At 38.0% G+C, this 27,919-nt stretch overlaps 2 protein-coding genes across 2 annotated transcripts; both read right to left on the reverse strand.

Moving 5' to 3' along the window:
* Nucleotides 1–1,154: 1,154 nt before the first annotated feature.
* Nucleotides 1,155–26,893, reverse strand: LOC120637034. Its single transcript, XM_039908623.1, has 6 exons — nt 26,828–26,893; nt 4,307–6,631; nt 3,846–4,043; nt 3,102–3,243; nt 1,959–2,171; nt 1,155–1,243 (listed from the first exon to the last, which is right to left on the reverse strand). Exons 1-6 carry the CDS (start codon nt 26,891–26,893, stop codon nt 1,155–1,157), a joined length of 3,033 nt encoding a protein of 1,010 aa, XP_039764557.1.
* Nucleotides 7,965–8,376, reverse strand: LOC120637484 (histone H4-like). The gene is made up of 2 exons (XM_039909348.1): nt 8,171–8,376; nt 7,965–8,012 (listed from the first exon to the last, which is right to left on the reverse strand). The coding sequence occupies exons 1-2, from the start codon at nt 8,360–8,362 to the stop codon at nt 7,965–7,967; spliced, it is 240 nt and encodes a 79-aa protein (XP_039765282.1). The 5' UTR covers nt 8,363–8,376.
* Nucleotides 26,894–27,919: the final 1,026 nt, after the last annotated feature.

Raw genomic sequence — 27,919 nt, forward strand, 5'->3', positions numbered from 1 at the left:
TATGTTTTTTTTATTCGTGTGTGTATGCTAATTTAATTTTTTAAATATAGGGTTAAAATCTATTTTTTTGTCTTATTTTAAATAAAACCCACAAACAATGTTAAAAATTTATTTACAAAAAAAAAGTTAACTGCATAAATTAACATCTTAAATCTAAATTATATTTACAGACTTAATGTAATAATATTTTTTAATTGGCTCTGTAGCTACACCTTTCAAAAGATTGTTTTGAATAAACATTTTTATTAAGTAACTGTCAGAAATAACTTGATATTTGTTTATTACTAGATCTCCATCAGCGTACATAATCTACGTTTTCAAAATTTAAAAGTACAGGAAGGCTTTCTAGATTTTTATAGAAAAAATTAAGTATTCATGGTCACGATTCCACAAAGTTATAGTTTTATACATGAGTTATTACGGTGGAAACACTGCTTCATAATTATTGAAACAGACTAAACCGTAATGTAACAATATATCCAATAGATGTATTCACTGGTGTAAATAGTAGCTTTGAACTGGTGGTTTGTCTTTACTCTTAGTTTTCTATACTCTATGCTCCTCAAGGATGACGTATATGGGTAGAGACCTAGCTGATAAAATATTTTTTGTCTCATTCTAACTATGTTTGTTGCAGTATAAAGAAATTAAAAAAATGAATGGACTATTATTTTACATCAATGGTTATGTTATGTTAAAATGCTAATATTGATTTATTTTTTCTTATTCAAATAAATAATGAAATATTTAGTAGTGGCAACATTTACACGGAGGCCGGTATTAACTAGAAAGATAGGATTTTACGCAATACTAAAAGAGTTATGAAATCAGGTTCTGGAATTTTAAGATACTACATGAGGAGGTGCGATCGACTTAGTCGACAATATTTGCCTCGCCTAATTCGGAACAAGCGAGTCGCGGTTCGTGGATAGTGAATAAATGTAAAGTGTAAGTCTTATTTTTCCAAAGATCGCTTACGCGAGGCTTTTCCTAGAAACCTGAGGAGATTTCATGATTTGCAAAGTTTAGCTGGGATATATATCTCTGGAGACTGAAGCAACATTTCCAATTTTGATTTTCAAGGCCACCTCATGTTATATCTTTGTAGAAGAATCTTATCTAATTTGGCGGGTTGTAGCTAGGGTAGGTCGCGGTTACAGCAGGGTGTCCACAGCGTGGATGACGCCGTTGGTCGCGGGGATGTTGTGTGTCACCACTTGCGCGTTGTTCACTTTGATGCGACCTGCGTAATGAGGGTAGTTTTGAAATGCAGTAATTAATTTAGATAAATTGTAACAATATCTAAAGTGCGGACATTTTATCCGCGGACTACATGTAAACAAACAAATGTCAGGCTTAGTGCAGGGGTAAACAACATTTTCGTTTACAGGAAAAAATAAAATAAATTTTAATTTTAGTCTAGTGTATAAAGTTGAAATAAACCTTTTTATGCGTTTGTTTACCTCTAAAGTAATCTAACCTAATCTAGAATGTTTACGCCCTGTCATTTGTTGGTTTATAATATTTGGTCCGCGGATAGATTGGCCGCACTTTAGGCAAAATGTCATCGTCATCACCTAACCTAACCTAACCTATGGTGGGATTTTAATCTTGCTCCGCTTGTGTCGGCAAACTTCTACTTATAAGTCGTCTGGATGGACGGATTGATTATCAGTTCCGTTGTGAACGAAATCTTTAATTATAATAATAATAAATATTTTTAAAAATTCTGCAATGGATTTTTCGTAGATATCAGATCAGATAAAAGCAACAATTGCGATCAACACGTAGGTGCTGAAGGCTCTCATGTTTGATTTATCATGCTTTTGAAAATGCAGTAAAATGGAGTCTCAAATAATGAGGGTAGTATCTTATTGGATATGCGTGCCGCTTTTTGTTGGTTATCGTACTGTAGATTTTATTTCCTTTTAAAATACTACCAGGAAATAATGACTTACCAGAACTCTTCTGCAAGGTCAACGGTTTAGCGTCCTCCATGGAGTTTCGCAGCTGGTAGTATCTCATTCCTGCACTGTACAAGGTTCCCGGCAACACGTGCTTCGCTACCAGCGCCTTCGCGGCTGCCTTCTCAGAGTATCGCGATAGTTCAGAGGGCGGGAGACGGGCGAACGCCGCGTCCGTTGGGGCGAATACCGTGTATGTTTTGCTCTCTGGAATAAAAGATGGTCCTAATTCTGTTATATCTAACTACCTACTTCAGTGGGTAAACAACTAACTGACAGGTTTCAAAGTAATTTTCCCAAAGGTCCCTTTTAAAAAGGGTGGCACTAAGTTATGTTTACATTAACATACACGATGATCAATAAGAACGCATTGTAGAATTCCTGATTTTTCAGTATGTTCAATAAAGATTTAGCTATAATAAAGGACTAATTAAATGATAAAAAAAAAAGGTTTGAATTTATAATAATGATAACTAACCAGGTTGCTCTTCTAAAAATATTAAAAGACAATGTGAGATGGTGATAACAAAAAAGAACACCCGGTTAAGTTTGCTGTGGGCTTCTTCTTACCAGGGCGCGTTTAGAACCCCCGTATCTTTAGTTTTTAGTTTACTCATATGGTTATCGCCATCATCTCACTACCATGTAGATATTTCAAATATAATGTACGCATCATAAGTGCCATCTATGGGCCATCTTGAATAAAGATATTTTTGACTTTGACTTTGATATTTTACCTTTTTTGTCCACTGAAACTGTAAGCACGTGTAACTAATGAAATATTAATAAATATTGTTCAATAGCAACGTGGTGCCTTTTCTACTGAAAGAGGTGCTTTTTGCAGTAGATGAAATGAGCGGCACAGATTTCAGGAGGTCACCCTGATATCCGTCCGCTCATGGGGCTTGTTCTCGTACTGCGTAGCACAAATTTAAAAATTATAAATTCATTTATTTAAAGTAAGCTTAATATAAGCACTTTTGAACATGCAAGTCTGTCTGTTTGTAGTGAAAACCCGTTCTGGTACGAACATGCTATTTAATTTTGTCAAGCGGTAATTTTTAAAAGTGCTATTTATTTTTGTATATTATTTAGATTCCATTTAGTAAAACGCCTCAGGATGTTTCTATAATTTACCTGATAGTATATCGGCCATGCCACTTGCGATGACCGCCTTGAGGAAGGTGGTGAATCGTCGGTCTCTATCTGCCTGCAGCGTTTGCACAATATCGCCTACTGGTAGCGGGAACATTACCCTGTCTACTGCGTGAGCTATACCCTGGAATTAATTGTGTAGAACATTCTTGAACACTGTATTTTTCACAGCCATTACATTTTATATTTTAAGTGGGGGAAATAATCCGATTGGATTTTGTATTTTTAGTTAGTAGTGGAAGGGGATTTTATTGGTCTTAACATTTTAAAATAGGACTATCCAGTAGGTAATAGGTAATAACTGAGTTCCTTAGAATTAGGTCAACATCTTAGGTTTTGAGAAATGTTAAAAGGTTACTTTATTGACCAAATTCAATCGTTAAAATCTAAATCAAAGTAAAGTTAAAATGGAAGATGCAACCCTTTAAAATCCAGAGGCTAATATCAAAAGGCAAATAAAGCTAAACTGGGGAGCGGTAACTCCCTCGTCGGGAATGTAGGAACTTTTAAAGCTCAAAATATATCAATTTTAGGACAGTAAGGACACATCGGTTTTTTGCGGAATACCTATGAGCGGAGACGACAGTTTTCCGGAATCCAAAATAATCCGAGCTAGATAATGAGTACCACATTCAATACTCTAAAGAATATTATTGCATGTATGAGCCCATTTTACTGTTAACTTCATCAAATCAATGGAATTAATAGTGAAAATTGTTTATATACCTGAGGAATGTTTATATCCTTCTTGTCATCGAGAACTCTTGCACCGTTGATGGTAGTGACGCGAACCTCATTCCACTCGACGTCGTGCATGTCGTACTGGTTGACTCTAAGCTGCGTGCCCGCCAGCGAGACTCCAGTCATCTCATCTTGGAGGGAACCGACGTCGAATGCACCGGGGATAACGTGATGAAGCAGCAACTGAACATAACAAATGTCGTCTTATTAAGTATCATTGAAAAATAAGAAAATGTTTATGTGCATGACCTCTCTCGACGATAGAAACGTGCCCTGTACAAACACCTCAACATCAAACTCGTGTAATTAAAATACTACCTACCTATTACTCAATTGTTATTGAAATCTGACGATGGGCAGAAAACTCTTTACTCCACTTTAGTTAGGAAATATTGAATAGTATCATATTGGATGTGTTGTAAAAGCTCACGGTGTTGTGTACTTACCCCACTTAGCAGTCTAGGATTGTCGCGGAACTTCTCTTCAGCTTTATCTGGTCCACCTAGTTGCACCAATAATGTCCTGAAAGCTTTGTCAGTTGGGGCAAAAATTGTGTAGGGTCCCGTTTCATTCAATATTGCATCTAATCCAGACTGCTTCAAGTATTTAGCTGTCGCAAAAAGACCATTCTCCTTTAGGATATCTATTAGATCAGGGGTCCCACTTCTAGCGTAGTTTGAATTAAGAGTAGATTCTTCATAGCTCGGTGAAATTGTGCTAGATGATCCAATGACGACAATATCTTGAGGGGTAGGTCTACTTGTATAGGCAGGAGTAGTATTTGATACGGTGGTGCTGTGGAAAGGATTCCTTGGGCTGTAACTGTTTCTGTTAACATTATATGTGGGGGTAGACGATTTGATTACATATCTAGGTTGTGGAACCTCAGTTGTAGTACCGCGAGTTGACGGAGGGAAGGTCTGTGTTACAGGAGTTACTTTTGTTGAAGAAGCAACGGAGTTGCGGTATGATGGATATGTAGGAGATGGCGTTGTCTGTATTGGGTTAGTATGCCCAGAGGTTCCGTAATTAGATGTTGTGACGTAACTAGTGTAACTTGAGGGATGATAAGATGATTCTGCAATATATTCAGTCGATTGAGTAGATGGGCTCGCCGTAGTTGATGTGTATGCATTGTTTGAAATTTTGGTCGGCCCAGGAAGTTGTATTTCTCCTCTCTTTATTTTGTTCAATATATCTTCTACTTCAGGACCCTCTTCAGTCTGTTGACCATTAGCTTTAACGCCTTTCACTTTGTACGAACCATCATCCTGCTCCTCGAGGAAAACGAAAGTTACTTTCTTTTTGTTTTGAAGTGAATTCGGTATCCTGGAAACTTCTTCCAATTTACCATTATCAGACTGCTTGATGAGTTCAAAATTAGCGCCAGGAGGTAAAACCCCTTTCGTTAAATCTTCAAATGATAACCGACTCTCCTTTTGGGGCTCTTGAGAAGCATGAATGAATTTACCTAAATCTGGGCTATCGGCAGCTATCGCGCCCTTTGGTATTAAATTAGGATTGGTGGTTCTTATTACTTCAAACTTCTGTCCATTCAAAGATATTTCACGTGATGAGAAATTCTTCTCGTTGAAATCTTCCGGGTTTTCAGCTAACGCTACTTTCAACTGTTTTAAGATATCAGGTTTTTGGAGTAAGGCAACACTCTTAGCTCTCAAGTTGTCATCAAAACCCTTAGTATCGCTCTCTTCGAGCAGGTCTTTTATTTCATTGTATAGTTTTTGTTTATTTCTGTCTTGTGGAGGGGCTCTCGTCCTAGTTGGAGGTCGTGTCCGTAGTCTTGTGGTAGGTCGAGGACGTGGAGTTGTTGTTGTAGTTGTAGTCGTTGTCGTGGTGGTAGTTGGGTGGTCCTTCTCATAAAGTTCAATGGCCTTTCTAAACAAATCTGTTTCATGCGGTTGCAGCGGCCTGCGTTTCTCTTGATTTTGTTTGTAAAAATCTTCATAACTTTCTGTTGTTGTGTAGGTCGGTATGGATTTTGTTGCCTGTTTACTTACAAACTCTTCGTGTAGCTTCTCAACCTTTTCTTGCTGTTTTTGCTGCTGTTTCTGGACAAACTCTTGATGTTTCTGAATGATACGCTGCCTTTCCTGAAGCTCTTTTAATTTTTCAAGATTTTCTTTTGACTGTTGTTCATAATAGTCCCGCAGTTGAGTTACTGCTTGTCCGTTAGAAATCAAAGGTGATTGATTCAGGGAAGATTGAAAAGGGATTTGGGCGTTGTTAAAGTTCTGAGGTGATAGGTTTGGTGCAGCTTGTATTGTAATTGGGTTTGGTCCATGAAAACCTTGGTTCGGAACGGATGTCAGAGTTGGTCGGAAAGCGGCCTGAGTTGGTCGCTGTTGTACAATGTTCAAATTTTGGTTAAACGTTTGGGGTGATAAAGGAACCGGGTTATTTTGGAAAGTGGCTAGCGTTGGGATTGGTTGAGGTATATTTTGATTGAGTTGTGGAACTTGTTGGAAGTTATTTATTGGTGAATTAATATTTGATGGTTGGCTAAAGTGGAAGCCATTATTGTTCTGCACAGGTAGATTCTGAGATGGCAGCAAATTATTAAACTGGGGAACGTAAGGTTGCTGTTGGAAGATGGGTTGAGGGAACTGAATCGGCGGTGGTGGACTACTTAATACAGCTTGTTGGGCTTGGAAGGTCTGAAGCGAGGGCGATGGTCCGAATCTCGTCTGATGTTCGTTGAAGCTAGACTGACCCAGCGCTGGTTGTCTACTTCGGTCGAATTCATTTTCTATCTGAAAAGAAAAGAAAAGCTTAATTAATGAGAGAATGGAATTAAATCTAAGACTAACCTTAATAGGAGATAAATCTCTTCCCTTCCCTTCCCTTCCCTTCCCTTAATATTAAAAATGCCAATGTAAGTTGGTTTGTTACGCTTTCACGCAAAAACTACTAAACCGATTCTCATAAAAATTTGTACACATATTCTTGGAAGTGTTAGAATTAATATAGGATACTTTTTATCACGACGTTAAGCTCGGTTCTTTTGGGAGAGGGGATGAAAGTGTTTGACGATTTAACACCATAACTCCGACAAATTATAACCGATTTAAATAATTATTTTTGTACTGTAGAGGTTATAATATGTGTTTAATTTTACCCGAACTTTGTTTAGATCTGATGAATGTGGTTAGCGATAGAGGACAGAACTCCTCAGCGGACAGCAGCAAACCCATCATTTAAGGCTTAGCGATACTGAATACTTAATTTTTTTTTAGAACTATAACTAAATTGAATGCCACATTAAAAAACAAAATCAAACGCAGACGAAGTCGCGGCCAACAGCTAGTAAATAAATAAATATACTACGACAATATACACATCGCCATCTCGTCCCAAAGTAGGCGTACCTTGTGTTAATTGTTATGGGTACTAAGATAAATGATAAAAAAAAAATTTTCAAACATATAATAAATACTTATTATATACATATAAACACCCAGACACTGAAAAACATTCATGTTCATCACACAAACATTTTTCAGTTGTGGGAATCGAACCCACGGCCTTGGGCTCAGAAAACAGGGTCGCTGCCCGCTGCGCCAATCGGCCGCCTAAAAGGAGATAAACCTTAGGTTTCGGAAAATAGGAAAATACTTTCTTTGCTAATATTTAAGAGCGAACGGTATACAATAAATTAGATATATACCTACTTTGTAATTTTTAACCGACTTACAAAAAAGAGGAGGATCTCAATTCGGTTGTATTTCTTTTGATTTTTTATTATGTTTGTTAGCTCAGAACTCGGTCATTATAACTTAGATATGATTGCATATCTACCCACTAAAAACGTGAAAAAAAATATTATTTATTTATTTCTTAAGTTAAGTTTAAAGAGTATACTTTTTGCCGTTGCCGCGTGAAAAATGATAGACAACTTTGGTAAGGTTGAAATAACCATGTCGGTAGTTCTTCCCCGGATGTACTCTTTTACTATAAAACAATTAAAAATCGATTTGAATGAATGAACGAATGAATACACTTTTATTGTACACCACATAGAAAATTGACAGAGATACAAATACAACAGCCCAATAAGGTAGAAAGTACAATTTGGCGGCCTTATCGCTAAATAGCGATCTCTTCTCTATTCTTCGATTTGATAGAACTTAGCTTCTAAATAAAACATAGCTTCATCATACATCAACATATGAGGTTACTATATTGATGTATGATGAATGTCGCCAAGCAGCTTTGTTCTGGTTGATGAAAATGTGTTGTTATAATAAATTTTTTTTAGATGGTACTTTTTACGAAGTTACCATTAAAAATACCCAAATCACTGTAGGTGAGCCCATAATAGTTTCTTCGTATATTAATCCAGATATTCTTTTCACACCACCTCTCCTGGCCAGTCTTCGGATGGCAGGTTTGGTTATGCCCTGGATATTATCTCTGAGGACTTTCCTGTGACGTTTCGCGCCTCCTTTGCCTAAACCTTTCCCGCCTTTTCCGCGACCTGTCATGATTGTTGTCGTTTGTAGACTGGAATATTAAGACCCAAAAGATCTTGATCAGATGAAAATGGGACCACTTGTGGGAATGAACTCCGTTTGCTCGGACAAACGAAGCCGCTTGTCATACGTAGAACAAAATCTTGGAGCGTAAAATTGGAAAAAGACATATGCATATACGTTGACGTCTATAAGTTAACGGAAGCACGAAATCTGGTTGTTTTAAAGAAAGAGATATATAAGTAGATATAAATAACAAACGATTCAATACAAAAGTAAGTTAAATCTCATCTAGTCCGATCCGCGTGGAAAAGAATGCACTTTCGTGTTACTGATGCGTCACGGACTAACCGATGCTCATACGTGAATTGTGAGAAAATTGCACGATCTTGTCTCACGGAATACCGTTCGCCCGTTGCCCATACAAATATTGATATAGTCCATCGCCCCCGTTAATCGCGTCCCCATTGACGGGGACGCTGGGATATTGATAAAGTCGATCGCCCCTGTCACCCGCATATACTGACATATATTGACAGAGACAATGGGATTTGAATATAATTATTTTAAAACTAGCTGAGTTCATCGTCCACGTTTATTACCGTTTATTTTCTAACTAGACTATATACTAAAGTAGTCTATGTAACTTTTTGCCAAAAATCAAGTTGATTGGTTGCTTTATTAGGGCGTGAAGGAAGGACCAACAAGTAATTATAACTCGAAACTGGAGATTTTCTTTATTTTATATTATCTGCATACCGTGTGCATACCATTTAAAACAGAATCTACTTATCGATGCACAAAATAAACTGTCTCCGTGGATAGGAGTTTGAGGACCTCTGCAGAGCTAACATGGGCAGGAGACAATTATCTCCCCGGGAAAAGGATAAAAATGTATCTTCTCCCACAGGTTTATAATCCCTACTAATATTATAAATGTGAATGTAAATTTGTTTGTTACGCTTTCACGCGAAAACTACTAAACCGATCTTCATGTAACTTTTTATACATATTCTTAGAGGTAATAGAAATAATATACTTTTGTTTTCATTGATAAAAAATATCGTAAGATAAAAAATGTTTGTGACAAAATCTCAAAATCTCATATACTATAGGTGTAGACTATGTAGCAGTATGCTGCCTCCCAAAATTACGCGGGCGAAGCCGCAGGGCACATCTAGTACATACAACTCTCAGAGCATTGGCGCGCAAGTGGAAATAATATTGAAATAATATACATACGTGTAATAATAAGCGGGGGTAAACGTCTTCTATTCCCTGGCTTTAGCAGATGGACACGTTAATTATATAACTTGTCAGGGGATATAATCGGGAGATATAATTTTTGTCACCTGCCTGTGGTAGTATAGATAAATGATCTACATTGCATAATGAAAGATCTGCAAATAACAAGCAGCCGCATTTTTAAACCGTCTTAGGTAACCGGTCTCTTATGACTTTTTCCTTCCTATGCCTATAAAAAAAATATTGCGCAACACCTTTCTGTGGTGATAAACTCTCTAACCGGTTAATAGTGTGCAGACAGGATGTATCGTTTCTTGTACATATACTTGGTTGACATTATGCGACATGTTCGACAAAATGTCGTAGTGGTCTTTAATGGACGTTCACAGGCTATTGTCATCATCATTACTGGCACCGATAACTGATGGTAGAGTCACTACTAATGACAAACTTGATGTTTCGAAATAGCTTCATCATCATATCAACCCATTACCAGTCCACTACAGAGCACGGGTCTCCCACAGTGAGAAGGGGTAAGGCCGTAGTCCACCACGCTACCCCAGTACGGATTGGACTCCAAACCCCTTTGAGAATATCATATAGAACTCTGGGGCATGCAGGTTTCCTCACAATATTTTCCTTCACCGTTAAAGCAAGTGGTATGTCAATTACTTAAAACGCACATAACTTAGTTAAGTTAGAGGTGCGTGCTGGGATTCGAATCCGCCCCCTCGGAAGTGAAGTCGAGCTCGTACGCAATGCGCTATCACCGCTTATAGAAGTAGGCCTATTTTAAATCAATGTTTTAAATTAAAATTTTGACTATTTATATCGGACTATGCCGCTTTCCTTACTCCGGACTACACGAGTGCCAAATTATGGGGATATGGGGATACTAGGCCCTCTTATTCAGTCACGACAGTGAGGATTACGTCGGCGATGGCTACGCTGGCGGCATTGGCAGGATGGTGGCGATCCTTCATCTTTATACAAAAGTAGCGATGAGATTAGGGATCTGAATACTATGCTCCTTAAGAGGTTAGCACACCATCTTAGACCACCAGGTCAAATTGCAGTCAAGGGCTAATTTGTAGTGGAATAAAAAAAACATACAATCGGCGTGGACGAGTTTTTAAAGTACGAAAATGATCAGTTGGCAGCTTGTAAGATAAATTACTATAAACATCGCCGCTGGTGCGTGGAGTATATGAACACTTTGTCATTTGATAACTTTTATTCAATATTTTTACCAAAATTTTTATTAAAAGTTCCGCAAGAATATGTCTTAAGTTCTTAACTCTAACAAGGAATGTATGAGTAAGTAGAATGCCGATCTTATGGTGGCACTTTCACAATGACGTGTGTGGTGGGCGGGCCCGCTTTCGGTTTCGTTTGAACGTAACTTTTGATTTTAAAGGTCAAACAGGTCAACGCTGTTTCGTAATACCAATTGCAGTTTAGTGCTTCATTGATATAATAGCCGGCAAATTGGTGTTTTAGAATTGTGGCGGTCTCTACATTACCTTACTAGATGGCGCGACAAGGATCCTGCATCGCACTAGCGAAGTTTTTACAAACAATGATATACCTACTGCCAAAAATGAATGTTCGGATGAGTAAAAGCTTTGAAGCGGTGATAGCGCATTGGGTAGGAGCTTGACTTCACTTTCCGGTGCCGAGGTCGAATCTCAGCACGCATCCCTAACTTTTCTAAGTTATGTGCGTTTTTAGTAATTAAAATATCACTTGTTTCAACGGTGAAGGAAAACATCGTGAGAAAATGCATGCCTGAGAGTTTACCATAATGTTCTCAAAGGAAGTGAGGGCCAATCACCAATCGGCATTTGACCAGCGTGGTGGACTACGGATTCTGAGCGAAGAAACTCTCATTCTGAAGAGAGACATGCCCCGTAGTGGGCTGGATAGTGATATTTCATGTAATAGTCTAACGCGACTTGATAAACCTCTTATAATCTGAAAGCATCTGTTAGCGACTTCTAAATTTTAACCCTTACAAAGTTATATCGCTAAGGTACAGCCTACCGCGTCGCATCACCCGTTCTATTTAGTATTGCTAGGCGTTTCTTTATCACTTTTATTCTCAATGAAATGAAATGAAATATTTATTTTGCTAAATATGGATTATTTATTGGTGTTTAGGATATAAAGTTCCAACATATTGTGTTAATACATCAACATGCAAAATTTAAACATAAATTATATGATAATAATTAAATATTAATAATAATCTCAATTGTTATCAATTGTATATTGTTATTGTAATAATATTCTGAGATTTATAGTGTCATATTCAATCATTGTATTAGTTAATATATGATGCTCGGATCCCAAGGTAATCATAAAGCGTGATGTTAAATGCTATCAAATCCAAAACGTTGCTTGCAGTTATGAGACTGATAGTTACCGAGATTAGCGCGCTCATACAAACAAAGTCTTCGGGTTATTATTAGTAGGTGTATTAGCTTAATGAACGAAGTTTCACATAAGGTATTCGCGTGTACCGGATACACGCAATAGTTTTTCTTACTTATTTCAGTTTTCGCTTCGCCTATCATTCTGAAACACATAACTAATCTCAACTATCGACGTGTTTGTCGTAAAAGACACTACATATACCCCGCGGTTTCACCCGCGTCAACTAAAGGAAGTAATGTTATATTGGCCATTTCTTATAGCTGGTATTGTGGCTTAACTATGATAGTTAGATATATTTTCTCGTGGATTTTTTGGTAGGTGGTACCCACTTTAATCATGTAGTACATATTTTTTTATGAATCATCAATAGTTTTCTCAGCGCACGCCAAGTTATGAATTTTATAGGCAAATTTAAAATTCATAAATATTGCCTATAATAAATTATGAATTTTATAGGCAATAATTTGCGACTCTACACGATGTTTTCTTTACCGTAAGAGCAAGTGGGGATATTTAATTTCTTTAAACGCACATAACTTTGAAAATCTGGTGCGTGTCGAAGATCTAACTCGATCGCCAGTGTAAAAGCTGTGTAGATTTTAAAACAACTACTAAAAAACACTTTTCACCACCTTATTAGTATGCGTATCTATTTATCATTTCCTTTCTGGCTTCTTTATGACATATAAGTATAAATTGTATATATTATATAATCTACTATATTTTATATATTACTAGCGTACCCAGCCCGCTTCGCCGGGCTAGATTTTGTTTTATTTTTTTAAACAATAAACTTACATCATTAAATTTTTTATTTAAGTCTCATAATATAATATTAAATCATTTATTTCTGTCCGTATTCATTCTCTTCTCGAGCGGGTGAAGATCATTATCTACACCCATGTACACCCAAAATAGAATATCATCATAGTAAATAAAAGCTGTATTTGACAGTTCAAAAATAGGAGTGCTCCGATTCCCTGAAAGTTTCATTGAAATCGGTCCAGCCGTTTCGGAGCCTATACGGAACATACCCACACACTTTCTCTTTTATATATATAGCTAGATAGATATGTATGTATATGAGGTAAGTATATTTTATTTTATTTGTTATTATTTATCTATTTCTAAATTATGATAATCCTAAAATCCGGCAACTTGTTCTACTACCGGGAGGGCGAACAACAGTCCCAAGGTGGTGTCGGATTCATCGTCCACAAATCCCTTGTAAACAACATTGTTCGAGTCGAAAGCGTGTCGAGCAGGGTAGCGTACCTTGTACTCAGAATAACCAAACGGTATTCCCTGAAGGTTATACAGGTCTACGCACCCACAACTGCGCACTCCGACGAGGAAGTAGAGGCACTGTATGAGGATATTTCGAAAGCCATACATACCTCGAAAACCTACTACAGTGTTGTGATGGGGGATTTCAACGCGAGGCTGGGCAAGCGAAGCGGTGCAGAGCTGAGAGTGGGGCAATTTGGATATGGGCAACGGAACGAACGGGGCCAAATGCTGGCCGACTTTATGGAGAAGGAGGGCCTCTTTATGATGAACTCCTTCTTCGAAAAGCGGCCGCACAGGAAATGGACCTGGCTGAGCCCCGATGGTTCGACGAGAAATGAGATCGACTTTATCATGTCGACCAAACGGCATATATTCAATGATGTCTCTGTGATCAACAGGGTGAAAACCGGGAGCGATCACCGTATGGTAAGAGGCACATTGAATATAAATGTAAAGCTGGAAAGGGTCAGACTGGTAAAGTCTACGCTCCGGCCTACTCGTGCTCATATCCTAAACCACGAGAGCTTTCAACTGGAACTGCAAAACCGGTTTGATTGCCTGGACTGCGATTCTGTGGACGATCTTAACAACAGGCTCGTGGAAACTGTCCATACGGTTGGGTCCAAGTTCTTTAAGACCCACCGTAAACATAGAACCAAAAAGTTCTCGGCCCATACACTCGGGCTTATGGAGAAGAGACAAGAAATGAGACTACAGTCTTCAAAAGATGCGTCTGAATATCGGCGTATTAATAGACAGATCTCGAAGTTGCAGACGAAAGACTTGCGACACTTTAACACTGAGAAAATTAAAGTCGCCATTGAGCGCAACAAAGGCTCGAAAGTGTTCGCAAGAGATCTGTCTATCGGACAGAGCCTGTTGACTCGCCTGAAGACTGACAATGGTAGTCTCATTTCTTCTAAACCAGAGATCCTGAGTGAGGTTGAGAAATTCTATGGACAGTTATACACCTCAACACAAAAGCCTGTTGAAAGTTTGGCTAAAGACCCTAGAGCCAAATTGACCCGACACTTCACTGAAGATATCCCGGATGTCAGCCTTTACGAGATTAGTATGGCTCTCAAACAACTTAAGAACAACAAGGCACCGGGTGATGACGGAATTACAGCAGAACTCCTGAAAGCGGGTGGAAAACCGATACTTAAAGTCCTTCAGCGGTTGTTCAATTCCGTCATTCATCAAGGCACAACGCCAGAGGCATGGCACAGGAGCGTGGTGGTTCTGTTCTTCAAAAAAGGTGATAATACCTTGCTGAAGAACTACAGACCTATCTCGTTGTTGAGCCATGTCTACAAGTTGTTCTCGAGAGTCATTACGAATCGTCTCGCGAATAGGTTCGACGACTTCCAGCCTCCCGAACAAGCCGGTTTCCGAAAGGGCTTTAGTACCATAGACCACATACATACGCTGCGGCAGGTTATACAGAAGACTCAAGAGTATAACCGGCCACTTTGCTTAGCGTTTGTGGACTATGAGAAAGCCTTTGATTCGGTGGAAACCTGGGCTGTGTTAAGGTCACTACAGAGATGCCGAATTGACTACCGGTACATCGAAGTTTTGAAGTGTTTGTACAAAAACGCCACTATGTCAGTCCGTATACAGGACCAGACTACGAAACCGATCCAACTGCAGCGAGGAGTGCGACAGGGAGATGTTATCTCCCCGAAGCTGTTTACCGCTGCGTTGGAGGACGTTTTTAAGCTTCTGGATTGGAACGGGCTTGGCATCAACATTAACGGCGAGTACATCACTCAACTTCGGTTTGCCGACGATGTAGTCATAATGGCAGAGACTCTGGAAGACCTTAATGCGATGCTTAATGACCTCAGCAGAGTTTCTCAACAGGTGGGCCTTCGTATGAACATGAGCAAGACGAAAATTATGTCCAACGCTCATGTTCCGCTCCACCCAATAATTATTGGGAGCTCTGCACTCGAAATTGTAGACGAGTATATATACCTAGGACACACGATCCAGTTAGGTAGGTCCAATTTCGAGAAAGAGGTAAACCGCCGAATCCAACTCGGATGGGCAGCGTTCGGGAAACTTCGTGACATCTTCTCGTCCAAAATCCCCCAGTGCCTGAAGACTAAAGTCTTCGAACAGTGCGTGTTGCCAGTGATGACTTACGGATCAGAGACATGGTCGCTAACTATGGGCCTCATAAGAAGGCTCAGAGTCACTCAGCGGGCGATGGAGAGAGCTATGTTAGGAGTATCTCTACGTGATCAAATCAGAAATGAGGAGATCCGTAGAAGAACTAGAGTTACCGACATAGCTCAGCGAGTTGCGAAGCTGAAGTGGCAATGGGCGGGGCACATAGCTCGGAGAACCGATGGACGTTGGGGTCTTAAGGTGCTGGAATGGCGACCCCGCACCGGTAAACGCAGCGTAGGTCGGCCCCTAACGAGGTGGACAGATGACATCAGGCGAGTAGCTGGGAGCCGTTGGAGGCAAGCGGCCCAGGACCGTGCATTGTGGAACTCCCTACAAAAGACCTATGTCCAGCAGTGGACGTCCATTGGTTGAGATGATGATGATGATGATGATCTATTTCTATAATTTATGTTTATTATTTAAGTATTATTTGGTTTACACCCTAACCTTTCTTCTTAACTTCATGTCCTTTGGTAGGTTGCCTGGTAGATTTTGCTTTTAAGCGATAAGGCCGCCTATTTTACCTTTTCTTTCCTTTTTTCGATAATGTTTTTTTTTATTGCTTTGTCTTTGGTGTAAAATAAAATGTATTTGATTTGATTTGATTTAGATGTTTACTTTGATGTGATCCTCCGTTACATTATCGAACATCCTTCCTTTGCTGACACAGCGCCCGTCGCTGTCACATTGGTCGTATCACATCTTAAGTAATTCTAAAAGCGTTGAAATTCATTCAAGCGATCGCATAAAACTAAGAATAATTGAATTATTATCCATGTCAATAGTAAACACGTCGCGTGCCTAATCTCGTAGCTAATTCGTAATCCGAATTGACGAGAACTGCTTAAGAAGCGATATGACCGCCATTAGAATAAAAAACGTCTTTCATGAATAGAGATCTCATAACAGCTTATGTGATGAGTGTAAAGATGTAGTCACGATACTCTGCGATGCCGTAAGTCTAAAGTAAATTATAGCTAACTTCACAGTCCCCCGCTGGTTTAAACGTTACGCGGGTACTGTACTCGTAGACGTAAACTCCACTCCCGTACGCGTTATTTGTTTTATTTTTAACAACATGTTAAGCTATACGTCCAAATACCATGCTGTAAAGAGCAATTTTTTTAATCATAAAATTGTCAATAGAATTAAAATGACTTTATTTTGTACGGTTTAGTATTTTATGCCTAATAATGATGATTGCTATGCCGGAAGTATCTCTATGTGAAAATATCGAAAATGAGAAGATTCTTAGATGAATTAGAGTAGAACAAAGCTTAACGAATCGCGAGGTTGAAGTGGCATGGAAGTTGGGACCTAAGGTGCTGGAATGGCGACCCCGCACCCCGTGTTAAGCGACCCCTAACGAGGTGAACAGAAAATAATAAGCGAGTCGCTGGTAGCCGCTGGAAACAAGTAGCTAGTTGGATTGGAAAAGAATAGTGGATTTTGGAACACTCTACAAAAGACCTTTGTCCAGCAGTAGATGTCATTCGGTTGAAGTTGATCAGGAACGACGATTGAAAATCACCTTTTCATTTTGAAATTAGTTTCGACATAAAATGCGTAATTGTGTTTTTTAATACGAGATAAGCAGTGGCGTGCACAGGGTCTTCGACCAGGTATGCATAAAGCAGGAACATGGCATAAAATGAAAAATTTCCCCTCCAATACAAGTTATATAAAATAATTTGGGTATGCAGTGCTTTTGTGCATGCATGAAGTGCACGCCACTGGAGATAGGTATATAATTTTTTGAGTCTTTATATCCCTGATATTTAAGACCAGTATTTTCTAGTAGGGTATTTATATGCGACGTACTGTTTAGTCAATGCACGTGTTAGGAAATAGGGAATTATAGCACTTTATCTATGATAAACCCGATGATTATATTAAATATATCAACAAATCATAGTTTGTATACTCATTGATAGTGTATTGAAAATAGAATAATGGCCTTTAGTAGACTGTCAAAGAAAAATATAGGATCTATGGCGGGAGACGCGAGTTTAACAAGTTAGATTGGCGGCAAAGAAAAGTGAGGACGGATTTAAAAAATGAATTAATTAAGAAAAGGAGATTAAGTAAAGTATTGTGGATAGAACGTCACAAATTGGGTTGAGATGATTTATAATGGAAACGATACACTTAAAGAAATATTGTTGTGGCGAAACAAGTCGTATGTACTGGTGATGGAGTTGTTAAAAGTTGTTGGTACTATGGTTGTACCTGATGTTGCATTAGATAAGTATATCTCATCCTTTGGTTTATTTAGGTATCATATATGGAGCCTTAGCATAACTTTATACACAGTTTATGTAGCAGAGGTTGCTCTATACAAACAACTTGTTCCAAAAGTCCTGATGTTATAAGTGATAATAGTAGTTATGTTTTACCTGTCTTAAAATATGTCTTGTATCAAAGGGCCTAGCGTTATTGCATATGACAATGTTGTAATTGTGTTGATAAGTTGTTTTAATTGATTGAATAAAAGAGCAACGGTAGAGTTTCTTGCCAGTGGTCTTCTCTGCCGAAGACAGCATTCCGAACTGGTAGTAGAGTCATTTGAAGGTAGCAAGTAATATGAATTATAGAGAAGCTTAATATACAGTATTAGAGTCAGTCCAGTTGTTTTATTTCACTCCTTGGGAAGTCAGGTTTATAGAGTACAGACCCACAACACTGCTCTAAAGCCGGTTGGTGGGCTTTAAAGATGTCTTTTATTAAATGAATACTTTAATAGGAAGGAAGAATAATAGTCATGAGAATAAATGATTACTGCTAAGAAACTAGGTATTTAGCTTCAATAATACTGTTAATTAATGAAAGATCTAAGTGCCATCCTGAACATTGTGGGTATTGAAGTGAATATCGGAATACCATGGTCTTCCATATCTATATTTTTTTAGCACACGCGTATTAAGTAGCTCCGTATTTTACTCGGGCTTGCTTAACAAATACTCGAGTATCGATTACTCTTTGAGAGATTGCACTATGGTCGGTATTATGCAGTTTACGCAATGAGCTCTAGACAGTAGAATGTAGACCGCAACGCTCGCGGAAGTGTCGCATAGCGTAGGATCCGTTGACGCGGGTTGCGTAACGGTGAAATAGAGCTGATTCTCCGTTCTGAGCAACTTCGCAAGTTTAAAAGAGTATTACTACTTAAGTTTTTGAAGTTATATTTCATTAGCTTCGTTAGGAAAAAGTCATGGGAGTGAAATTATACGATGTAACGAAATGTGTTTTACAGGATGAAGGTAGCTGCGAAACCAAGTGAGAGGGGAATACATCGTCCGCCAGCTCACTTTTTACGATGTGCGCTCACACCACCCAAAAAGCCGACACTACAAAGTTAGCTTTAGTCGAAATTAATATAATATGCGGGCTCATTCCGGTGATTTAATTGATTCCATTAGTGTAAACATCTCATATTTTAACGTTCAGTAAATCTTGGTTGTCTAATAATGAGATATAATGCGTTATAATAAAACTTTCAATTATTTTAATACCATTTTTCTATTGTTAGTGTCGTTTTCTCTAAAAACGTAGAGTAAGGCGTAAGATGGAAGTTTTGAAAAGATTTGTATCTTCTCACGCCAAAGAAGTATAACTTAAAAACGCGCATAGCTCCGAAAAGTCAGTGATGCGTGCCGGGGCTCGAACTCGGTCTCCACGAAAGGAAATCGAAGCCTTACACACACACTGGGCTATAACTGCTTCAGTATATAAAAGTATAGATATGATACAGCATGTTTTATTGCAAAGGTGAAAGTAGGTGGCTTAGGATAGTACGTGAACATCGCTCGCGTGTGGCTGAGGCTGACAACTGTCCCATGCCCGCTAGCAATAAGTAGTATTGTATGGGCGGTGGCCACGCTTTATTTCTTCGCACACTGCCGCAAGAGACGTTTTTATTTTACACAACAAATTAGCCGATCTGTTCTGCTAGTGATGCAGCCTACGATAGTAACAGACCTAATAAGGAGAGTGGCAATTGTACTCCTAATCGGTTTCCACGTATGTAGTGAAGTGGTACTTCATCACCATCATCATATCAACCAAAATACGTCCACTCCTGGACATAGATCTTTTGTATGGTTCAAAATTCCACGGTTTTGTGCCGCTTGGATCCAGCGGCTACCTGGACGCGCTTAATCATCTGTCCACCTCGTTGGGGGTCGACAAACGCTGCGGTTACCAGTGCGGTCTGCCATTACAGCACTTTGGGACCCCAACGTCCATCCTTTCTCCGAACTATGTGCCCCGTCGATTGCCACTTCAGCTTCGCGACTCGTTGAGCTATGTCGGTAACTCTGGTTCTTCTACGAATCTCCACATTTCTGATTTGGTCACTTAGAAATACTCCGAGCATAGCTCTCTCCATCGCCCGCTGAGTGACTCTGAGCCATCTTATGAGGCCCATAGTTAGCGACCATGTTTCGGTGCCATAGGTGATGTGGTATATAATGCTACAATATTAGTCTTGCAAATAGAAAAGCACCCAGGAATTAATGTATCTGTTCATGCGGCTAAAACATAACTTAACTTTGTTGCCAAACATCTTGTTATAGATTTTAATAAGTATTTAAATCTAAAATAGTACAATTTAAAAACTCAAAATTTTAATTAATTTTTTTTATTTAAAATAGGCCTACTATAAGCGGTGATAGCGCAATGGGTGGCGACTTCACTTTTGGGGGGCCGAGTTCGAATCCCAGCACGCACCTCTAACTTTTCTAAGTTATGTGCGTTTTAAGTAATTAAAAATATCACTTGCTTCGACGGTGAAGGAAAGACATCGTGACCTGCATGCCTGAAAGATTTACATAATATTCCCAAAGGTGTGTCCATCAATCCGCACTGGGCCAGCGTGGTGGACTATGGCCTTAACCCCTTCTCATTGTGGGAGGAAACCCGTGCCCTGTAGTGGGCCGACAATGGCTCGATATGATGAATATTTTAATATTTGAACATTTAATATTGTAATCTATTGTAATACTAATAATTTGATTTGATCAAAATAATTTAGGTTCAGTAACAGAATAAAAATATTTTCGACAAATTTATTGCAATGTTATCTCTTGTGTATGTATGTACAAAGATCTCTGCAGCTGTTATGCGGTTGTTTTTAAACCTTGTGTGTTTAAACACGTATGATTTTGCGGGCAGCAGCTATCTTTATATATATATTTCTTGTGTGCGTGTGTATGTCACTGAACTCCTCCTAGACGGCTGGACCGATTTGAATGATTTTTTTTATAAACGTTTGGGTGGCACCCTGGATGGTTTAGATTCACAAATTAGCCCGACAGATGGCGCTGGGGTCCGCTAGTTTTAATATATATTTAATGATGTGCCTAATTCGAAATGCATCTAGATTACACTGCTAGTATGTTAATGGCGTGATCATAAACCTAAACAGAAAATACGTTTACGCTTGACGATCTACCTGATTGTAAGTAACGATACAATAGACCTATATATTATTTTCTTTGCCTTTCGATACTATCTCGACATGCTAGTACGCCGGACATAGCTAGACAAAAAACACTGTATTTATTACATCCTTTTGACAAACTCGTTTACTTTTGGCTCCACCGATAAATGAATCTGCCTACTTCCGTCGATCAATGCGACAGTCGTTCGCGACTCGTGCGCTGCGTTTTCTTTTTACAGGAATAGTTTTGTTTAAATGTTTTGTTGTTTGTATTTCAATAGTTTATTTTTTAATGTTTTATTGTTTGTTTGCATTAAGAAGGTTTTAAGCGCTTACTGCAACTTGCCAATCCTTTTATAAAGATACATTTAGAAAATATCATTACGCTCACAACAGAAACAGCTACCCGCGACTGTCGCGTACGCCCGACTTCTGTAGTTACCGCTCTCTGATAATTTGTTCAGTATAACTGTCCAGAACTCTTATAATTCCAAGCTAAAAAATTAAATCGCAAATACCTTTCCCCTTTCTTTTGTCATTCGTACTAATGTTATTGCTTCTGTACATAAATAACTATTTCGACAAGCCTAAAATTAGTATGCTACCTGTATAGCTATGTGATACCTAGATTTTATTTGTTTTTACAAAAAAAAGACTGGTAATAAGCGACTAAAAGCTTCTTAATACAAACAAATACTAAAATCTACAACAGCAACATCATGAAATATTTCGTTGGATGTAAGATTAATTATTTAAAATAGTTAAGTTATAAATAGGTTTTGTTCACCGGATGAATAACACGGGAAAGCAAGGCGTGCGATAGACGTGCGCGACAGAAGCAGGGTATGTGAAGCGTAGACAACCGATGCGTACGGCTATCGCCTCGGATTGCCTACTACTCGCGACAGATGTATAGCTTCACGGAAATCCAATTTAAACTTCTTTAAATATTACTTACCTTCTGGCCCTAATTAATAAACGCAGCATAACGTTAAAACTGTGTTTTGTCACACTTCAACGAACACACCTTCCGAATGCTAGGGTAAGAAAAAAAATCTGCGTTACTATTCCAATGTTATGCCACGTATCAGGCCCCCAAAGTTTAGCCTATTCATGCATAATTAATAATGTGAAATGTTTTTTACGTAGGTACCTGCGAAGAACAAGCACTTAGTTTTATATAATTACTTGTCGGTCACTTTCACCGCTGTCAAGTAATTAACGAAAATTAATACGCCTTAATAAATATGTGAAGTGAAGTAAGGCTCACATTGTATTATTGTAAATTACTGCGCGTGAACACGGAATCAATGAGATCATTTTCTTTAAATGCCTTTAAAGCTAAGAGTTCATTATATCAAATATATGACATCCCTAACCATCCTGTAGTACGTACGAGTATCTATAATATAAACAAACACACACAAACACACACGCACACACACACTCGCACGCACACACACACACACACACACACAAACACTAAATCTAGTGGAACATTTGTATAATTACTGTACTATAACTCGGAGGTGGGCGGTGGTACATGCAGCACAGTTTTTACTATTGCAGTGCCACCCTTGCTAGTATTTTAAGTGCCATTGTAACTTTTCTAAATAAAGATTTATTATTTATTTATTTATTTATTATTTATCCTAGCCAGAGAGTCTATAGAGTTCTTATTGACCAGAAATTAAAGCTTTGAAGATTCGAAATAACTTTTTTATACCAGTTAAGCGACTGGTGTAAAAAAACGAACAGTGCCTTAATACATAGCCCATTATTGAAAACTCAAGTACGTCTCTACATCCGGCATAGCGGATAAGTAATGTCGTACTGGACTCACTAGTTACTTTTATGATTTCAATAAGGAACATAGCGCACGGCGTATCTGTATAAAATCTGTTCATCCTAATATTTCTATCTCGCTGTAAAGTATGATGGCGTCCCTGTCCTTCACAAGAGCCTGTGAAACGCGAACCATAGAGTATGGTTGTAAAAAAAATTCGCCAAAACTTGATTTTATTTTGTCTCGCGAGGTGCGAAAAGTAGAGTATTCAACTCTCTTCTCAGGCTTAAAGGTGCCTTCGTTTTGGGCGCCCCTAAAACCCTCGTTACACTCAGGATTCTAGACGCAACACCCTCGCTACCCTAATCCCGGCGCCCGTAACGAAATATATTACAAACTGGTAGTAAGTAGGCACAGTCTAAGACAGAGAGCAAACCAGAGAACATCAGAAGTTGTAAATTCCCTAATTGCTCTACCGGGCTTCGATCCCGGGAACTCTCGTTTGTTCGACTACAATGCTCGAAAATGAGCCAGGCAGGTGGACAAGGTCATAAATACTGCTTATGATAAATAAAACTTAAATTGTCGTTCCTTCCTCTTTCCTTACGCGAAAGGTTGTCTAGAAGAGATCGCTTTAGCGACAAGACCGCCTTTGCACGTGCCATTTTCTATTCGAAGTTTCTTATGTATATAAATAAATAAATAATAAATAAATATACTACGACAATACACACATTGTCATATAGCCACAAAGTTAGCGTAGCTTGTGTTATGGGTACTAAGATGACTGATTAATAATTTAAAGAATAATATACATTAATACTTATAAAATACAGATAAACATCACTGAAAAACATTCATGTTCACCACAGAAAAAAATTCCAGTTGTGGGAATCGTACCCACGGTCTGGGACTCAGAAAGCAGGATCCACTGCCTACTGCGCCAATCGGCCATCAAATGAATGTATGTGTCCACTCTGTAAGTAAGCAAGTATAATGTGTTTGTGCATTAAAGTTTTCATACAAACAAACAAAACTTACTACTAACTCATAAAAATAAAATTATGCAAAGTCATATAACATTGATCGTGCGTGCAATGCGATATGCATGCGTTCAGATTATAATACGTAGTATAAAGTAGTAACGTAGCGCCTTGAACTTGGGGGAATTATTGTGAGAAGAAAGTAAATGCGCTTTACATACCGCCACGGTTGAGATGATCTTGTTTTTTTTTAATGTGAAACATAGGTGGAGTGGTTGTATTTTTTTTTATTTGTGGAACAAATTTGTAATGCTTTATTTTTTCATTATGCAACATTTGCAATAACTTACAAAAAACAATTTCGATGGTCATCATTTGCCAGGCGTCCCGTGACGGCTCACACTTTTATTTATTTATTTGGAAACCAAACAGTAAACATTTTACATAGTTACAACCTTAGATAAGATAATTACAATAAGCCAGTAAGGTTTTCACAAATTTACTAAACAAAATGGTACATATTTACTAAACACATTTTCCGATCGGGTAGATATGCTTATTTTGGGTTTTGGTGTTAGGTATACCATATAAGTGTGGTATTAACAATTCAGCAGGCCATCAATATCTCATCAATAATTTATATAATAATTAATTATAGTACTAGAACAAGTAGGGTCAATAATAAAAATATTGGTGGTACTTGAAGTACAATATGTAGAGGTGTCAATAGACTTAGTTACAATACTTGTAACAGTATCATTCAAGTTGTAAGCTAGTAAAGATGCCAAGTGATGCTTACTTTTCTTAGATAAAATTAAACTATCTGTAGACAATAGGGATAACATGGATTTATTGATGTCAAAATAAAAAACTGCGTCACTATGACGGCATGTCAGGTTATAAATTAATAAATTTAAATTATAAATATGTTCATTCTGTTTTGAACTAAATGTGCCACAGTAAGGAAAGGCACACATAACGAATTTACATTTAGTTTTATCATGTAAAGCTAGTAATTTATCAATGCATCTTATAATTTGATGCTTTTTGACATTCAAACTGTCTCCTATTAAGAGAACATTTTTATTTACATCTAAATTGTCACTATTCAAACTAAATATTAATAAGATAATCTAAACTAGACCGCGGTGAACATCTATTAGTCACTGAGTGATCAAGGTAATGGTTCATAATAGGTCCAAAACCTCCACCTAACTTCTCGGATAATATATTTGTCTTTTTTTTAGGCATACTTTTTAATAAAGGTGAAAAAATTAATAAGGGTTTTAAATAAATTTTTCCAACGTCTAGTAAGAGTCGCGTGCTAGAACATGCAGCCATACTTTTTTTTAAATAAACTCAATATGGCGGTCGTTTAATATAGGCCTCATAAGAAGGCTTAGTAGATTCACTCAGCGGGCCATGGAGAGAGCAATGTTGGGAGAATCACTAGTCACTACGTGATCAAATCAGGAATGAGGAGATCCGTATAAGAACCAGAGTTACAGACATAGCCCAGCGAGTCGCAAAGCTGAAGTGAAATGGGCAGGGCACATAGATCAGGGAACCGATGGACGTTGGGGTCCAAGGTGTTGGAATGGCGACCCCGCACAGGTAAACGCAGCGTTGGTCGGCCCCCAATTAGATGGACAGACGACGTCAAACGACTCGCTGGGAGCCGCTGAAAACGTGCGGCCCAGGACCGTCGATTTTGGAGCTCTCTACCAAAGACCTATGTCCAGAAGTGGACTTCAATCGGTTGAAATGATGACGACAATGATCATGATGAATATGGTGGCTGTTTACCGCCATTTTCAAATGTTCATGTCCTCTTTGTACAGCTTTCGCGGGCTATTTTTCAAAGCCAATCCAATTTCCGTAAAAGGTCGGAAGTTAAAAATCAAGAACTTACATAACATTCTATGTTTATCTCGTGCATAACTCCAAAGTCGTGGTTGAGATGGCGTAACCACCCGTAACAGTGATGTCAGTTTGTTTTCCACTTATCTTTTATCAAAGGAACTTTCTATCTTTTTTTATCTTTTTTACAAATCGAATTAACTCGCTCTACTATGTTGATTAAAATAGATAAATCACAGATGGCGTCACGTTTTTCAATCCAGTAACTTTTTTGTGTGTTTTTGTTCTGGTTTTCATGAGTTTCGATACCCTAGCGTCTTATGCTTTTTTTTTTTCGTATATATATATTATATATGAATATAAACGAAAAAATTCATAAGAGCGTCTATGATTCTCAATAAGGGCCCTTCCCTCTTATTACAAAATTGTAAATCCATTACTTTTAGGGTTCCGTAAAAAATAGACAGTTTACCAGGCTTCCAGTACGGTTTAATTTGACCAGATTTTACACTTTTTTACAGTCACGCCACACATCGCTGTGCTAGATTGTCAAAAAGTGGTAAGAGTAAAAAACATTTTGTTTTATAAGGTACATAGACGAAAATATTGCTTATGCAAATTAAGCTTAATTAATCATAATATATCATGGAATTCCGCAGAGTAACGTAATAAGTAATTTAATTAGTAATTTCTATCTAATATTTAGAAAATATTGCTTTCCCTCGATTAGCAACGGCAACGTGAAAATATGTTTTTAATTGAACTAATAATTCCTGAACACTTCTGAACATACAAAATATTTAGCTGTTACTTATAAAAAAATAGATTAAACATTTTTAAGTCCTTAATATAGGTATTATAAAAGTGACTTGTACCAAGGGCCATTATGGCCCTAAACCCTTAAAGCCTAATCCATAATTTTGAACTAAATAATTTATACTAGTTGTAGGCTGCGACTTCATTCGCACTTATTTTATGTTTTTAAGCGCACAATTCGCACTTATTTTAGGATGCAAAATCATGCAGAAAAACTATCAAAAAAAAATAACCTACGACGTGAATGTAATATACACACAGACACATCAAATACACAAAAAAAATCACAGAAATGGTTAAGCCGTTTCGAATGACTTCGATAACAAACACTGTTTCGTGATTTTTATATGTATACCATTTACCAGACTAGAAGCCAATATGAAAAATAAAAATAATAACTGTCATTAGAATTAAGAGAATATTGTCCATCAATCAGTACTAACCCTGGGTCCAGTGATGGCGGCCACAGCATGCGCCAACAACAGAAAAGCATAAACGCTACCCCTCATGCTGCACTCTCAAACGATAGAGCGGCAGAGTACCATCACACAACACTGTCTGGCACAGCACTATCTTGTTCCACGCACTGAATCCCAATTAACCAGAGTTCACTTCACTTTTCCAATTAAAAAAAAAACCAACAGAGAATTCCGTTTTTAAATTTTCAGCGCGAATATTTGCGCTCGATCTTTTATTAGGTTTGAAAAGAAATAGACCACTGCGTATATTTTTTATAATTTCTTAACAGACGATTCCGTATTTTTAAAGTTTAGCGCACATGTAACTTTTGATAGTTATTTTTTTATCAAACGTATGTTGTTCGGCTATGGCTTCACGCGTCGGGAGTCTCAGCGGTAGTACTATCGTCAGTGAACGTCGCTTCGTTTTACCACCCCTACTCCGGCCGCCCCTTCTCAACGTTTCGAAAGGTATCAAGATTCGTTAAAAATCTTACACCGTTTAATGTGCAGATGTTAGTTGAAAATGTTGCGTAAAATAATTATATTGATTTAAATATAGCTCTTTAGTGGGGCCAAGTTATACGTGGAGTTACTGGTAGATCAATGTTTTCTGGACTTTAAGTAATTATTATTGCAATATGAAGATAAATTTGGTCACAATCTCCCAGGTTCATGATAGAGTTTATATCTAAAATTCACACATATATTTAAAGCATTCGAGTGTGAATACATCTTATTGGAATTATGCACACGCCACTGACTATTTAGATGATAATGGCGGAATAGACATCTCTATCTCTGAGAATCAATAATTGTAAAGTCAACATCTCCTGAGGATGCTCCGGTTTCTGAGTGAAACGCGCGTGGAGGGTACATTGCCGAAGATCTGTTTGGTGTGGAGTATAAGGATTGATAAAATTATAAATGACACCATAAATATTCTCCAGCATTTCGCGGACTATAGCAAATTAAGCTTAATTTTCAAAATGTATAATGGATTTCCGAAATATGACGCCTGCTTCTATCCAACCTGAATTTGAAAATATTTAGTATTAAATAATGTAATGTGTTTTA

The sequence above is a fragment of the Pararge aegeria genome, chromosome 3 (assembly GCF_905163445.1).
Source record: "Pararge aegeria chromosome 3, ilParAegt1.1, whole genome shotgun sequence".
Taxonomy (NCBI): Eukaryota; Metazoa; Arthropoda; class Insecta; order Lepidoptera; family Nymphalidae; genus Pararge; species Pararge aegeria.

Bases quoted from the DNA above. Each gene is read 5' to 3' on its own strand.
- LOC120637034 (XM_039908623.1), bottom strand. From the start codon at position 26,893: ATGAGGGGTAGCGTTTATGCTTTTCTGTTGTTGGCGCATGCTGTGGCC. The intron at 4,044-4,306 runs GTAAGTACACAA...TGTTATGTTCAG, and splicing joins ATCCTAGACTGCTAAGTGGG to TTGCTGCTTCATCACGTTAT. The intron at 1,244-1,958 runs GTAAGTCATTAT...CTCATTACGCAG, and splicing joins GACCTTGCAGAAGAGTTCTG to GTCGCATCAAAGTGAACAAC.
- LOC120637484 (XM_039909348.1), bottom strand. From the start codon at position 8,362: ATGACAGGTCGCGGAAAAGGCGGGAAAGGTTTAGGCAAAGGAGGCGCG. The intron at 8,013-8,170 runs GTATTTTTAATG...TGTTTTATTTAG, and splicing joins GCTCACCTACAGTGATTTGG to AAGCTAAGTTCTATCAAATC.